Genomic DNA, 16,985 nt, shown 5'->3' with positions numbered 1-16,985 from the left:
GGTGTCTTTTGATTGGTGCATTTAGCCCATTTACATTCAGGGTTAATATTGTTATGCATGAGTTTGATCCTGCCGTTTTGATGCTAGCTGGTTATTTTGCCCATTAGTTGATGCAGATTCTTCATTTTGTTGATGCTCTTTACCATTTGGTATGTTATAGGAGTGGCTGGTACTGATTGTTCCTTTCTATGTGTAGTGCCTTTTTCAGGAACTCTTGTAAAGCAGGCCTGGTGGTGACAAAACCTCTGAGTACTTGCTTGTTCACAAAGGGTTTTATTTTTCCTTCACTTATGAAGCTTTGTTTGGCTGGATATGAAATTCTGGGTTGAAAGTTCTTTTCTTTAAGGATGTTGAATATTGGCCCCTACTCTCTTCTGGCTTGTAGAGTTTCTGCTGAGAGATCTGCTGTGAGTCTGATGGGCTTCCTTTGTGGGTGACCCAACCTTTCTCTCTGGCTGCCCTTAGCATTTTCTCCTTCATTTCAACCCTGGTGAATCTGACGATTATATGCCTTGGGATTGCTCTTCTTGCGGAATATCTTTGTGGTGTTCTCAGTATTTCCTGGACTTGAATATTGGCCTGCCTTGCTTGGTTGGGGAAGTTTTCCTGGATAATATCTTGAAGAATATTTTCCAGCTTGGATTCATTATCTTCTTCACATTCTGGTACACCTATCAAACGTAGATTAGGTCTTTTCACATAGACCCATATTTCTTGGAGACTTTGTTCATTCATTTTTACCTTTTTTTCTCTAATCTTGCCTTCCTGTTTTATTTCATTAAGTTGATCTTCGACCTCTTATATCCTTTCTTCTGTCTGGTCAATTCAGCTCTTGAAACTTGTGCATGCTTCGCGAAGTTCTTGTGTTGTGTTTTTCAGCTCCATCAATTCACTTGTATTCCTCTCTAAGTTGTCCATTCTCGTTAGCATTCGTCAAATCTTTTTTTAAGGTTCTTAGTTTCTTTGCATTGAGTTAGAACATGTTCTTTTAGCAAACAGAAGTTTCTCATTACCCACCTTCTTAAGTCTTGATTCTGTCATTTCATCACACTCATTCTCCATCCAGCCTTGTTCCCTTGCTGGTGAGGAGTTGTGATTCCTTGTAGGAGGAGAGGTGTTCTGGCTTTGGGTGTTTTCATTCTATTTGGGCTGGTTTCTTCCCATCTTTGTGGATTTATTCACCTGTCGTCTTTCTAGTTGCTGATTTGCAGATTGTGTCTCTGAGTGGACGTCCAGATTGTTGATGATGAATTATTTCTTTTTCCCTTCTAACAATCTGGCCCCTCTGCTTTAGGACTGCTGAGGTCCACTCCAGGCCCTGCTTGCTTGGGGATCATCTGCAGCAGCTGCAGAACAGTAAGGGTTGCTACCAGTTTCTTCTTCTGCTATCTTTGTCCCAGAATGATGCCCGCCAAATGTCAGTCTGATCAGTCCTTTGTGAGGTGACTCTTTGGATATATGGGGGTCAGGGAGCTGCTTGAGGAGACAGTCTGTCCTTTATAGGAGCTGAAGTGCTGAGCTGTGAGATCTGTTGTTCATTCAGAGCTGCTGGGTAGGTACGTTTAAGTCTGCTACAGCAGATCTCATAACCCCCCTTTTTTTTTCCCGGGTGTTCTGTCCCGGGGAGTTAGGGCTTTATTTATGAGTTTTCGTTGTGCTGCTGCCTTTTTTTTCAGGGCTGCCCTGCCTGGCAATGAGGCAGCCTAGTCACTGTTTGCCTGTGGAGGCTTTGCTGAGCTACTGTGGGCTCTGCCCTGCTGCCATGTGAGCTTCCCTGCAGTCCTGTTTATATGGGTGTCGTTAGAACTGCCTAAGCAATGGTGTCCCACCTCTGTAATGGTGGACTCTCTTTGTAATGGCGGTTGCCTTGGCAATGGCAGGCTGCCTCAGCAATGGCAGACTACCTCCGTAGGGGTGGAGTGCCTTGGTAATGGTGGACGCCCCTCCCCCACAGAGCTGGACCTTCCCGGATGCCCCTCCCACATAGAGCTGGAACATCCCGGGTTCAGTTGTGCTTGCCGTGAAACTCTCAACCCAGAGTGTTTCCAGTTGCTGTTTTTTTTTTTTTTTGGTGGTGGGACATGCCGAGACTGATCACCTGGCTCCCGGTTATATTGGGCTTGATTTTGGTATCAGGGTAATGCTAGTAAAATGAATCTGGAAGTGTACCATCCTTTTTTGTTTTGGGGAAACTGTTATGAAAACGTGATGTTATGTCTTCCTTAAATGTTTGGTAGAGTTTGCCAGTAGAACCAACTGGGCTGGGGTTTTCTTTTCTGTTTTTGAAAGCTTTTAACTGTGAATTCAGTATATTTAGTGCATATAGGACTATTCGAGTTCTTCCTTTCTCTAAGTTACCAAATTTATTTGCATAAAATTACTATAATAGTAATACTCCTTTGGGGTCAGTAGTGATGTATCTCCTAATTTTCCCTGAATTCGTTGGTAATTTGTGTCTCTTCTCTCTCTTTCTCTTGTTCTGGCTAGACATTTGTCAACTTTATTTCTTTCCTTCTACTTGCCTTCTTTTTCTAATATTTTAAGATGGATGCTTAAATTATTGATTTGAGACTTTTCTTCTTTTCTAATAGAAATGCTCTAAGCATTTCTTTAACTGTGTCCCAAAACTTTGATATGTTATATTTTCATTTTTATTCAGTTCCCTTGGGATTACCTTTTTGACCCATGGGTTATTAGTGTGGTGTTTAAATATACAAATATTTCAGACTTCTCTCTTACTGGCTTCTAATTCAATTCTCTCGTGATCTAGAAACATACTTTTAAAAAAAGTTAAAAAACAACCAAAACAGTTTCTGGCCTCAAGTGGTCCTCCCATTGCAGCCCCCCAAAGTGCTGGGATTATAGGCATGAGCCACTACATCCAGCCCTTGGAAACATACTTCGAATAATTTCAATTTTTAAAATATCTGATGAAGTGTCTTTTGTAATTTAGAATATGATTTTAGTGATTTTTCTGTGTGCACTTGTGAAAAATGTGTACTCACTTGTCAACACTTAGTGCTGCTTCCTAGTCAAAGCCACTGTTGATCTTTACATGACTCAAATTAATCTTCCCAGCTGAACCTGCAGATTCTTCTTCTTATATTTTTAAGCAGGCTTTTCTCACTGAGCAGCCCGATAGATGTCTTCTCCCCTCCCCTCCCCTCCCCTCCCCTCCCCTCCCCTCCCCTCCCCTCCCCTCCCTTCCCCTCCCCTCCCCTCTTCTCCCCTCCTCTTCTCCCCTCCCTTTTCTTTCTGGCTTTCCTTCACTGAGCATCCAGAATATTTAAAAAAAAGTATTTAGTTTCCAGCCCTGTGCAACATAGCAGGGACCACATCTCTACAACCAATAAAAAATTAATTGGGTGTAGTGGTGATTACCTTGTAGTTCCAGCTGCTTGGGAGGCTGACGTGGGAGGATCTCTTGAGTTCAGGAGGTTGGGGCTGCAGTGAGCTGTGGTGGTTACCCCACTGCAGTTGAGCCTCAGCAACAGAGTGAGACCCTCATCTGTAAATAAATGAACAACAAAAAACCTAATAAAAGTATTTATTTTGGTATAATTTTAAACTTACAGAAAAGATGTAAGTTAAAAGGAGTGTATAGCTTCTTTATACTTCTTTTTCACATTTACCAGTTACTAACATTTTGTCCCACTGCTTTATTTTCACTTTACCCCTTCCTTCCTTTTCCCTCCTCCATTTTCTCTCTCAACTAACCCACTGTCCTGGACTTGCCATCTAGTCCCTCCAGGCATTGGTTCAATTCATGTCTCCTGCAGGGCTAAGAGTCTCCATCTCTCCTCATTTGTATTCTGTAAATTGAACAGAATGTCAGGCCTTGGCCAGATACTATTTGAGGCATTGTAGACAACTTTGGCTGAAGATGATCTCTAGGCCCATGTGTCTTTCCAGAGAGTTACTGTTATTTTTTTTTTTTGTAAGTCACTTAAATATGTACATTTTACTTCTTTAATCATAGCTTTATTTTGAACTGTGTCAGAGTAAGAGTCACTGCAGTTGTAATGCTAAAAAGGACCAGTCTCTTTTCTGTACCACCTAAATCTGACTTGCTGTATGAGACTACTCTAACTGACTTTGCTGCCTAAGAGGGAATTATGCATTTGTGTATGTGTGTGAGTTTGTTTTCTAGGTACTCTGCAGTTGATTTGGCGTATATGCCAGATTACATATACCACCATCTGGTATTAATTAAAGTGTTTTTATATTCTCTGTACTTAGTGGAGCTAATTTTCCTCAGTCATTTAAAATATATTCTTCCTTTACTCACATACTTATTTTTACAGAGGCATTGTAGAATCAAGGTTGTTGACACATTTTTAGGAAATAGGGATTTCCCTCCCAATCTCTTGCCCTCACTTTGCTTATTTGTTATTGCTTTCTATTCTTGATTGTCTTTCATTGAAGAAAGGAGTCATAATCTTTGAAGAAGGACCTGTCTTTCTTATTATGGCTTTACCTTTTCTTTCTTTCTTTCTTTTTTCCTAAAGAAAGGATGTCACTTTCCTCTCTGTTTCCCACCTTATTAAGTACCTGTTACATGTAAGCACCGAGCTAATTCCTGAAGTGGGCATGGGGTGGTATACAAAGAGTTAAACAAAGTGAAAAACAAAGCGTGTTATGAGAAAAAATTGGGATAAAATAATATAGGTTTATAATTAAAATGGTGCACTTTTGGGGGGACTAAAAAATTTTACATTTAAAAATGATGTCGGTTTCTAGTCAGTTTATTTTTTATGTTTTTAAAACATCTCTTTTTTCTTTGTCCTTATTTTTAAGGGTCACACAGCAATGCTTCATACTGGCTCATGGCATCCCAAAATAAAGGGAGAATTTATGACTTGCTCAAATGATGCGTGAGTATTGTTGATAATTCATCTAATACATTCATATCTTTAGGTATTTTATTTAACATTTGTATTGTTACAATTTTGGCAGTAAAGTAGTAAATGGAATATTAGGAATTCTTTTTCTTTTAAAAGACTTTTTATTTTATTATTTTATTTTTAAAAATAAAGATGGGTTTTCACCATGATAACCAGGCTGGTTCTGAACTCCTGACCTCAGGTGATCCACCCACCTCGGTCTCCCAAAGTGTTAGGATTACAGGCGTGAGCCACCACACCCAGCCACAAATAAGACATTTTATTTGCCACTATTATAAGTCTGAACTTTAAACAGATTCTTGGACTGGTGGTTCATATCCATTAGCTCGTTCAACTTTGGGACCTATCTCATCCCCAGTGGCTTTTCCAGAACTACTGCCTTCACCATGAAGCTCCATGAGTTTTCCCAATTCAAACCTGGGCTTCTTCAGCATTTTTACTTTTCTAACGAAGACATCATGGAGAGGATAAATAGATAGGCAAGCCTTTTCTATGTCTTTCCCAATGCTGTCTGGAATCAATTTATTGACCACTTCTTTCAAGTCATTTGTCTGCACCTCTTGGGTCATGATTTCCATCATCATCTTCTGGATTTGGCGGACCTGTTGGTGCTGAGCATAAGAGGTCTTCCGTATCTGATTGTTGCATTTTTTAGTAAAACCAACACAGAATAGATGAAGCAAGTAAACATCGGTAGTCTTGACATCCAACATGAGCTTCAATCATTGTCTGCCATTTTTTGACCATGGAACACATTTTGTCACGGGTGAGGTCCATGCCATGGAAGTTAGTCAGGCAGTTTTTGCCCTGAACATCTTCAGTAATCAGCTTGAATTTCCTAAATGCAACTTCATTATTCTGCAAATCAGCAAGACTAACTTCAAACATTCGACCCTTGAGGCCATCAGATGCAATTTTGGTTCCTTGGGTCCTGGTGACTAGCGTCTTTCCAATATTTCTTATATTGAACATAGCGGGTTCTTTCACATCATACCAATCTTTCTTAGAAAATGGATCAACCACTTTCTTCTTGGCTCCCTTTTTGCTGCCTTTTGTAAGGCGCTTGTTCTTGCCAGCCGCCGTGGTGCTGCTCAGAGAGCCAAAAGGGTGGAAAGGGCGGAAGTGGAAGTGGAATTCTTATTTTTTATATATATATATATTTTGTTTTTTGTTTTTTGAGAGGGAGTGTCACTCTGTTGCCTAGACTGGAGTGCAGTGGCGCAATCTTGGCTCACTACAACCTCCGCCTCCTGGGTTCAAGTGATTCTCCTTCCTCAGTCTCCCGAGTATCTGAGATTACAAGTGCCCACCACCACACTCAGCTAATTTTTATATTTCAGTAGAGACAAGATTTGACCATGTTGGTCAGGCTGGTCTCAAACTCCTTACCTCAAATGATCCACCTGCTTCGGCCTCCTAAAGTGCTGAGATTACAGGCGTGAACTACCATGCCCGGCCTATATATTCTTATTTTCTTTGATTTTATGTGATATTGTAGGATTTGGTTTAACAAAAATGGACACTATGAAAACAAGAGTGTTATAAATTCCTGTAGACTTTGTTAAGGTTGGGTTAGATTGATGCTGTTAAGTGGACTCAAAGGGCATTGCAGTTGTGACTAATTGTTACTTTTTATGGTAAAGACTTATTTTCATCTGAGTCTAATAGCTAACACAAGCTTATTGCTAAGATTGATTTTGAAAGTTATAACTGAGGAAATTGATTACATTTTATCTTTTTCTTTGAGATGGAATTTCATTCTTGTTGTGCAGGCTGGAGTGCAATGGTGTGATTTCGGCTCACTGCCACCTCTGCCTCCCAGGTTCAAGTGATTTTCCTGCCTCAGCCTCTCAAGTGGCTAGGATTACAGGCATGCACCACCACACCAAGCTACTTTGGTATTTTTCGTAGACATGGGGTTTCACCAAACTGGTCAGGCTGGTCTCCGAACTCCTGACCTCAGGTAATCCACCCACCTTGGCCTCCCAGAGTTCTGGGATTATAGGTGTGAGCCACCATGCCCGGCCCTAAAATTTTATTTTAACTTTGGAGTACACAGAAGGTATATGTATTTATAGGGTATGTGAGATATTTTGATATAGCCATGTAATGCATAATAATCACATCATGTAAAATGATTATCCATCTCCTCAAGCATTTATCCTTTGTATTACGAACGATCCAATTAAACTCTTTTAGTTATTTTATATTTTTTTGAGACAGAGTTTCACTCTTGTCACCCAGGCTGGAGTGCAGTGTCATGATCTCGACTCAGTGCAACCTCTGCCTCCCGGGTTCAAGTGATTCTCTTGCCTCAGCCCCCCATGTAGCTGGGATTACAGACACTTGCCACCATGCCCAGCTGAATTTTATATTTTCAATAGAGACAGGTTTCACTATGTTGGCCAGGCTGGTCATGAACTCCTGACCTTAGGTGATCCGCATGCCTTGGCCTTCTAAAGTGCTGAGATTACAGACACGAGCCACTGCTACCCGGCCTCTTTTAGTTATTTTAAAATGTATTATTATATTATTGACTATAGTCACCCTGTTGTGCTATCAATTATTAGGCCTTATTCATTCTTTCTGTTTTTTTGTTTTTTAAACCATTAATCATCCTTACCTCATTCCCATCCCCCACTACCCTCTCCAGTGTCTGGTAACGATCCTTCTCCTCTTTATGTTCATGAGTTCCATTGTTTTGATTTTGGGATCTCACAAATAAGTGAGAACATGCAATGTTTGTCTGCATACCTGGCTTACTTCATTTAATGTAATGATCTCCAGTTCCACTAATGTTGTAAATTACTGGATCTCATTCTTTTTTCATGGTTGAATAGTACTTCATTGTATGTATGTGCCACATTTTCTTTATCCATTCATCTGGTGATGGACGCTTAGCTTGCTTCCAGATTTTGGCTGTTGCAAACAGTGCTGCAACAAACATGGGAGCACAGCTATCTTTCTGATGTACTGATTTCCTTTGTTTTGGATATATACCCAGCAGTGGGATCGTTGGATCATATGGTGGCTCTATTTTTAGGTTTTTGAGGAACCTCTAAATTGTTCTTCATAATGGTTGTACTAAGTTACATCCCACCAGCAATGTATGAGGGTACCCTTTTCTCCAAGCCTTGCCAGTGATTAAATGGCTAAGATTCTTTTGCATTTATATCTGCTCAGCCGTGACTGAAGAATATTATAGGGCATATTTTAGCAGCTTTTCCCTGTATTGTTATCCTGTGCGATTCATTTTAGTGTTAAAAGTACTTCATAAGAATGTACTGTTTGATTACAGAGAAAATTACAATAAAAAATCTTGTAAGTTAAAAAATATATAGGTGGTATTATTTAGGTGAACCATTACTTCAGTTAAAGATCTTTTTTGTTCTTAGGTTATTTTGTCTTTCATCTTTTAACTCTCTGATAAATTTGCCTTATTAACATTCTTAGTTGCTGTGCATATTCTTAGATACTTTATGTTTTCTGAAATTTATCTTTAGAAGACAGATTACGTAATTTCACTTTCATAGAGAAATTTAAAGAATTAATTTGATCTAAAAGAAACTGAAATTTGTCAATCTATACAAATAAGAACGTGACTAAAATAAATATATTTGGCTAAGATTTCTGGTAAATCAGATTATGTAGTGTTATTTCTTTTCTTATCTTAGTCTTTTTAGTGGCATAATTACATTTTTTCAGTAGTTAAGATATGTCTGTTTAAAGTTACATTTTTTATTTCATTATTAGGGAGTGAACTTTATCAGCAATCTAATAATATAGCATGACTAGGTAAGGTTTATTCTAGGTAAGTTATATTCTAGGACGTAAGGATATTTTACCGTCAGGATATTTCAGTATTCTTCTTTATTGAACAAATGAAAGGTGAAGATTATAAGATTTTATTATATGGTAAAGTGGACATTTGATAAAATTTAGTAGTCTCTCCCAGTAAAAGTTCTAAGTAAAATAGAGATCAGAAGAAATTACCTAAATCTGATAAAAATTATTTATTAAAATTTAAAGTAACTATTAAATAGTAGAGTACTGAAGCTACTTGCATTTGAAAAAGGAAACAAGACAGGGATGCCCACAACTACTTAGAGACTTAAGCAGCAGAGACTTTATGCAGTGTGTTAAGAAAATGAATAATTGATACTAAGAAATACACTACTGGACCACAGAGGACTTGGGCTATTCTGGTTAAAACTTAAGTTAAATAGAGCAGTTGGGAAGAAAACCTTGTTCTCAAAACTCTTTATGGATCAGTATGAATGGTGGGCTCTCATAGTTGATAATGTAATAACTTTTATGAACACTACAGCAGTTTTTCCCAAATTGATTTCTAGGATATGTAAATCAGAAGTTTGACAAAAGACATTCTGTGGTCAAATAAATTTGAGAAGCATTGAATGTTATATTCCAAGATCAGTGATACACAATGAACATTTAAAAGGTTTTTTTTTAAAATTTGTTTTGTTTTTTTGATTACATCAGTGATCAGTTAAACAATTAAAAAATTTTTTTTATTTCAGCAGGTTTTTGGGGGAACAGGTGGTGGTTGGTTACATGAATAAGTTCTTTAGTGATGATTTCTAAGATTTTGGTGCACCCATCATCTGACCAGTGTACACTGTACTCAATGGGTACTTTCCACCTGCCACCCTTTTCCCCCAAGTCCTCAAAGTCCAATGTCTCATTCTTGTGTCCTCATTGCTTAGCTCCCACATGTGAGTGAGAACATATGATATTTGGTTCTCCATTCCTTAGTTATTTCACTCAGAATAATAGTCTTCAATTCCATCAAGATTGCTACAAATGCCATAATTCCATCAAGATTGCTACAAATGCCATTATTTTGTTCCTTTTTATCACTGAGTGGTATTCCATGGGGGTGTGTGTCTGTGTGTCTATATCTCACATGTTCTTTATCTAGATATATACAGATATATATATATATCTCACATGTTCTTTATCTCTCTCTCTCTCTCTCTCTCTCTCACATGTTCTATATATATGTCTCACATGTTTTTTATCCACTCGTTGATTGATGGGAATTTGGGCTGGTTTCATGTTTTTGCATTTGCAAATTGTGCCTCTATAAACACGCATATTCAAGTATCTTTTTTGTGTAATGACTTCTTTTCCTGTGGATAGATACCTGGCAGTGGGATTGCTGGATCAAATGGTAGACCTACTTTTAGTTCTGTAAGTAATCTCTGCACTGTTTTCCATAGTGGTTGTGCTAGTTTGCATTCCCACCAACAGTGTGAAGATTGTAAAGGTATTGCATTTTTACCACTTCCCCGCCAACATCTATTTTTTAATATTTTTTTATTATGGCCATTCTTGCAGGAGTGAGGTGGTATTGCATTGTGGTTTTGATTTGCATTTCCCTGATAATTAGTGATGTTGAGCATTTTTCCACATACTTCTTGGCCATTTGTATATCTTTTAAGGATTGTCTATTCATGTCCTTAGTCCACTTTTTTATGGGAATTTTTTTTCTTGCTGATGTATTTGACTTCCTTGTAGATTCTAGATATTAGTCCTTTGTCAGATGCATAGATTGTAAAGGTTTTTCTCCCACTCTATGGGTTGTCTGTTAATTCTGCTATTTCTTTTGCTGTGCAGAAGGTTTTTAGTTTAATTAAGTCCCATCTATTTATCTTTGTTTTTGTTGCATTTGCTTTTGGGTTCTTGGTCATGAAGTCTTTGCCTAAGCCGATGTCCAGAAGAGTTTTCTTGATGTTATCTTCTAGAGTTTTTATGGTTTCAGGTCTTAAATTTAAGTATTTTTTCCATTTTGAGTTGATTTTTGTATGAGATGAGAGATGAGGATCCAGTTTCATTCTTCTATATGTGGCTTGCCAATTATCCCAGCACCATTTGTTGAATAGGGTGTCTTTTCCCCACTTTATGTTTTTGTTTGCCTTGTCAAAGGTCAGTTGGTTGTTAAGTATTTGGTTTTGTTTCTGGATTCTATATTCTGTTTCATTGGTCTGTGTGCCTATTTTTATCCCAGTACCACGCTGTTTTGGTGACTATGGTCTTATAGTATAGTTTGAAGTCAGATAATGTGATGCCTCCAGATATATTCTTTTTGCTTAGTCTTGCTTTGGCTATGTGGGCTCTTTTTTGGCTTCCTGTGAATTTTAGGGTTGTTGTTTATAGTTCTGTGAAGAATGATGTTGGTATATTGATGGGAATTACATTGAATTTGTAGATTGCTTTGGCAGTATGGTAATTTCCTCATTATTGATTCTACCCATCCATGAGCATGGGAGGTGTTTCCATTTGCTTGTCTCATCTAAGATTTTTTTTCAGCAGTGCTTTGTAATTTTCCTTGTAGAGGTATTTCATGTCCTTTTTTGGGTAAATTCCTAAGTTTGTTTTTTTTTTTTTTGCAGCTGTTCTGCAAGGGGTTGAGTTCTTGATTTGATTCTGAGCTTGGTTGCTTTTGGTGTATTGCAGAGGTACTGATTTGGGTACATTAATTTTGTATCCTGAAACTTTACTGAATTCATTTACCAGTTCTAGGAACTTTTTGGATGAGTCTTTAGGATTTTCTAGGTACACAGTATCATCAGCAAACAGTGACAGTTTGACTTCCTCCTTACCAATTTGGATGCCCTTGATTTCTTTCTCTTATCTAATTGCTCTGGCTGGGACTTCCAGTACTGTGTTGAATAGAATTTGGGAAAGTGGGCATCCTTGTTTTGTTCTGTGCTTTGGGAATGCTTTTAACTTTTCCCCATTCGGTATAATGTTAGCTGTAGGATTGTCATAGATGGCTTTTAGTATGTTAAATATGTCCCTTCTATGCCAACTTTGCTGAGGATTTTAATCATAAAAGGATTCTGGATTTTGTCAAATGCTTTTTCTGCATCTACTCAGAAGATCACGTGATTTTTGTTTTAGTTTGTTTATGTGGTGTATCACATGTATTGACTTGCAGATGTTAAACCATCCCTGGTATGAAACCCGGTTAATCATGGTGGATTATCTTTTTGATATGCTTTTGGATTCAATTAGTTAGTTGTTTTTTTTTTTTTTTTTGAGGATTTTTACATTTATGTTCATCAGGGATATTGGTTTGTAGTTTTCTTTTTTTGTTATGTCCTTCCCTGTTTGGGGTATTAGGGTGATACTGGCTTCATAGAATGATTTAGGGAAGAGTCCCTCTTTCTGTGTCCTGTGGACCAGCATCAATATAATTGGTATCAGTTCTTTAAATGTCTGATAGAATTTAGCTGTGAATTATTCTGTCCTAGTCTTTTTTTTTTGGTTGGCAATTTTTTTATTACTATTTCAATCTCTCTGCTTGTTATTAGTCTGTTCAGAATTTCTGTATCTCTCTGGCTTAATCTGGGAGGGTTGTGTATTTCCAGGAATGATCCATCTCCTCTAGGTTTTCTAGTTTATGTGCCTAAAGGTGGTCATAGTAGCCTTGAATAATCTTTTGTATTTTTGTGGTGTCAGTAGTAATATCTCCCGTTACATTTCTAACTGAGCTTATTTGGATTTTCTCCTCTCTCTCTCTCTCTCTCTCTCTCTTTTTCTCTTTTTTGGTTAATCTTGCTAATGATCTGTTGATTTTATCTTTTCAAAAAACCAGCTTTTTGTTTCATTTATCTTTTGTATTTTTTTTCCATTTGAGTTTCATTTAGTTCTGCTCTGATCTTGTTATTCTCTTTTCTTCTGCTGGGTTTGGATTGTTCTTGTTTCTCCAGTTCCATGAGGTGTGACCTTAGATGGTCTATTTGTGCTCTTTCAGACTTTTTGATGTGGGCGTTTAATGCTATAAACTGTCCTCTCAGCTTTTGCTGTCTCCCAGAGGTTTTGGTAGGTTGTGTCACTATTATCGTTCAGTTCAAAGAATTTTTGAATTTCCATCTTGATCTCATTGTTGACCCAGGGATCATTCAGTGATAGGTTATTAATTTTCATGTATTTGCATAGTTTTGAGGTTCCTTTTAGCGTTGATTTCCAATTTTATTCCACTGCGGTCTGAGAGAGTACTCAATATAATTTCAATTTCCTTAACTTTACTGAGACTTATTTTGTGGCATATCATATGGTCTGTCTTGAAGAATGTTCCATGTACTGATGAATAGAATGTATATTCTGCAGTTGTTGGGTAGAATGTTCTGTAAATATCTATTAAGCCCATTTTCTTTAGGGTATTTAAGTCCATTGTTTGTTGCCTTTCTGTCTTGATGGCTAGTGCTATCAGTGGAGTATTGAAGTCCCCCGCTAATATTGTGTTGCTGTCTATCTCATTTCTTAGGCCTAGTGGAATTGTTTTATAAATGTGGGAGGTCCAGTGTATATATATTTAGGTGTATATATATTTAGAATTGTGTTATTTTCCTGTTGGATTAGTCCTTTTATCATTATGTAATATCCTTCTTTGTCTTTTTAAACTGCTGTTGCTTTAAAGTTTCTCCTGCTTGCTTTTGGCATCCATTTTCATTGAATGTTTTTTCACCCCATTTAAATTTCTGTGAGTCCTTATGTGTTAGGTGAGTCTCCTGAAGACAGCAGAAACTTGGTTGGTGAATTCGTATCTATTCTGCCATTCTCTATCTTTTAAGATACAGCATTTAGGTCATTTACATTCAATGTTATTATTGAGATGTGAGGTACTGTTCTATTCATCATTCTGTTTGTTGCCTGAATACCTTTTTTTGTTTGTTTGTTTTTCATTGTGCTATTGTTACACAGGTCCTGTGAGATTTAAGCTTTAAGGAAGCTCAATTTTGATATATTCTGAAGACTTGTTTCAAGATTTAGAGTTCCTTTTAGCAGTTCTTGTAGTGTTGGCATGGTAGTGGCAAATTCTCTCATCATTTTTTTATCTGGAAAAGACTATCTTTCCTTCATTTATGAAGCTTAGTTTCACGGGATATAAAATTCTTAGCTGAAAATTGTTTTGTTTAAGGAGGCTAAAAATAGGACCCTAGTCTCTCCCAGCTTGTGAGGTTTCTTCTGAGAAATCTGCTCTTAATCTGACAGGTTTTCCTTTATAGGTTACCTGGTGCTTTTGTCTCACAACTCTGAGATTCTTTTTACGGTCTTGACTCTAGATAGCCTGAAAACTGTGTACCTAGGCAGTGATCTTTTTGTGATGAATTTTCCAGGTGTTCTTTGAGTTTCTTATATTTTGATGTCTAGATCCTTTTTTTTTTTTTTTTTTTTTGAGATGGAGTTTTGCTCTTGTTACTCAGGCTGGAGTGCAATAGCACAATCTCAGCTCACCGCAACCTCCACCTCCTGGATTCAAGCAATTCTCCTGCCTCAGCCTCCCGAGTAGCTGGGACTACAGGTGTGTGCCACCATGCCCAGCTAATTTATGTATTTTTAGTAGAGATGGGGTTTCACCTTGTTGACCAGGATGGTCTCCATCTCTTGACCTTGTGATTCACCCGCCTTGGCCTTTCAAAGTGCTGGGATTATAGGCATGAGCCACTGCACCTGGCCTGATGTCTGGATCTTTAGCAAGATTCAGGAAATTCTCCCTATTCCCTCAAATATGTTTTCCAAAGTTTCAGATTTCTCTTCTTCCTCAGGAACACCAGTTATTTTTAGGTTTGTTCTTTTAACATAATCCCAGACTTCTTGGAGGCTTTGTTCATTTTAAAAAATTATTTCTTTTCTTTGACAGAATGGGTTAATTCAAAAGCCTGAAGTTCTTTCTTCTGCTTGTTCAATTCTATTGCCAAGACTTTCCAGTGCGGTTTGCATTTCTTTAAGTGTGTCTTGATTTCCAGATGCACTAGTTTTTTTACTTACGGTATCTGTGTCACTGAAGAGTTTTCCTTTTATATCCTGTATCATGTTTTTGATTTCTTTCCTTTTTTTGTTTTTTGTATTTTTAGTAGAGATGGGGTTTCACCATGTTGACCAGGATGGTCTTGATCTCTTGATCTTGTGATCCACCCGCCTCAGCCTCCCACAGTGCTGGGATTACAGGCGTGAGCCACCGCACCCGGCTATTTGTGATTTAAGTTGAAGTTCACCTTTCTCTGATGACTCCTTGATTTGCTCAATAATTGACCTTCTAAATTCTTTTTCTGGCAATTCAGGGATTTCATTTTCATTCGGATCTATTGCTGATGTGCTGGTGTGATCTTTTGGGGGGTGTTAAAACCTTGTTTTGTCATATTACCAGAATTGTTTTTCTGGTTCCTTCTCATTTGAGCAGACTATATCAGAGGGAAGATCTGGGATTCAAAGGCAACTGTTCAGATTCTTTTGTCCCACAGGGTACTCCCTTGATGTGGTGTTCTCCCACTTCCCCTAGGAATGAGGCTTTCTGAGAGCCGAACTGTAGTGATTGTTTTTGTTCTTCTGGATGTAGCTGTGCAGTGGAGCTACTGAGCTTCAGGCTGGTACTGGGGTGTGTCTGCGAAGAGTCCTGTGATATGATTCATTTTGAGGTCTTGCAGCCCTGGATACCAACACCTAAACTGGTGGAGGTAGCAAGGGAATGAAGTGGACTCTGTTAAGGTCCTTGGTTGTGTTTTTGTTTAGTGTGCTGGTTTTGTGTTCCTTGGTCTCCACCCAGGAGGTGGCGCTTTCAAGAGTGCAGTAGCTATGTTCTTAAAGGAAGGATGTGGACTTGCCTAGGGGCAAGGTACAGTGGCTCATGCTTATAATCCCAGCACTTTGGGAGGTGGAGATAGGTGAATTACTTGAGGTCAGGAGTTTGACACTAGCCAACATGGTGAATCTCTATCTGTACTTAAAAGAACAACAGCAACAACAACAAACTTGTTCTAGGGATACCTGGTTAAGTATTCAGGTTTCTCATGCAGTGGGCAGTACCATAGAGCTTTCAAGAGATTATGTCTTTTGTCTTTGGATACCTGGGAGAGTAGAGAAAGACCCACAGGTTGGGGAAGGGATAGGCATATCTGTGCTCAGCCTCTTCTTGGGCATGAGGCTTGCTGTGGCTGCTGTGGGTAGGTAGGAGTGTGGTTTCTAGTCCAGTGGAGTTATATTCCCCCAGGAGATTATGGCTGCCTCTGCTGAGTCATACAGGTCACCAGGGAAATGGGGGAAATCCTGCAGTCACAGTCCTTGTCCACTCCCATGTGGCCCTCAGTCCTAGAGGCTGATCTCACTTCTGCCATGCTCCACTCAACTGCATCGAGTCTATTTCTAGGTAGCTGGTGACCAGGGCTGAGAACTTTCCCCAGACTACAAGCCTCCCTGTTGAGAAAGCAAGCAGACTCAGTTTTTCAGTGTCTCAGGGAGCCTGCAGTGGTGATCCAGTTACCTCAGAGGGTGTGTGGATTCTTTTGGCTTTCCTGGTATGTTCCTATGGAAGTTCCTGGAGCAAAAGTTCATGATGTGTGTGTCTACACATTGCTCTGCCTGTCTGAGCAGGAAATGCAAGCTAGTCCTGCCTCCTATTCACCATCTTAAAGATCCATTTAAGAGGTTTTGAATAGGGTATAAGGAAACTTATTTAACTGTATTAATCCTCTAAACAACAGTTTAGATAAAGTTTCACAGGTGTGACATCTTTTACTGGGTATAAAATGTAGTTTATCCCATTCTTTTAAAAGATAATTATTTAGTTCCCTGTCCAAATCATTGAATAGTAGTATGATTAAAATGTACTTGCAAGTCTTTCTCAGTCCAAGAAAGAATAAACTTGAATTGAGCTATCAATATTTAAAAATAATTATCCTTGGAGATCAAAAGCTTCCATTGTTTAAAATAGGCAGTTAGTATCCAGAATCATGGTTTTGTTATTTTACCCTAAGACATTAGGGTAAGAAGGTTTTAATTTTATTATTGGTTGTATTAAATGGTTTAATTTTATTATTGAGTAAACTCTGGATTAACAGAGTAAACAAAGTAAAATTACTAATACTTTTGATTATACTTCAGTGTGATTGTCAAATGAATATTTTATCACATGACACTATAAAATATCCTAAATAGTTTTCAGAAAAAGAAAAGAATAACCATGGTTTATTTGTTATTTTCCTTCATACTGGAAAACTGCATGGATTGTTAAGAACCACTAGTATCTGATCAGGCATCATCAGAATTTTTAGGTCT

General features: G+C 38.2%; 1 protein-coding gene and 1 pseudogene across 5 annotated transcripts in view; one reads left to right on the top strand and one right to left on the bottom strand.

The window, feature by feature from the left end:
- WDR70 (WD repeat domain 70) overlaps positions 1-16,985 on the top strand; it is a 379,012-nt gene that overhangs the window by 126,640 nt on the left and 235,387 nt on the right. For all 5 annotated transcript variants that reach the window (XR_013532332.1, XM_054252289.2, XM_035291652.3 and 2 more), the window contains one exon: positions 4,798-4,874. Coding sequence is in view for 4 of the 5 variants with exons in the window: in XM_054252289.2 (XP_054108264.1) it covers positions 4,798-4,874 (77 nt within the window). In the remaining variant the exon portion in view is untranslated. The remainder of the gene's footprint in view (positions 1-4,797; positions 4,875-16,985) is intronic.
- Positions 5,165-7,538, bottom strand: LOC108588378 (small ribosomal subunit protein eS1 pseudogene; annotated as a pseudogene).

Source organism: Callithrix jacchus, chromosome 2 (genome assembly GCF_049354715.1).
Source record: "Callithrix jacchus isolate 240 chromosome 2, calJac240_pri, whole genome shotgun sequence".
Lineage (NCBI taxonomy): Eukaryota > Metazoa > Chordata > Mammalia > Primates > Cebidae > Callithrix > Callithrix jacchus.
This window is presented reverse-complemented; position numbering and strand designations above follow the sequence as displayed.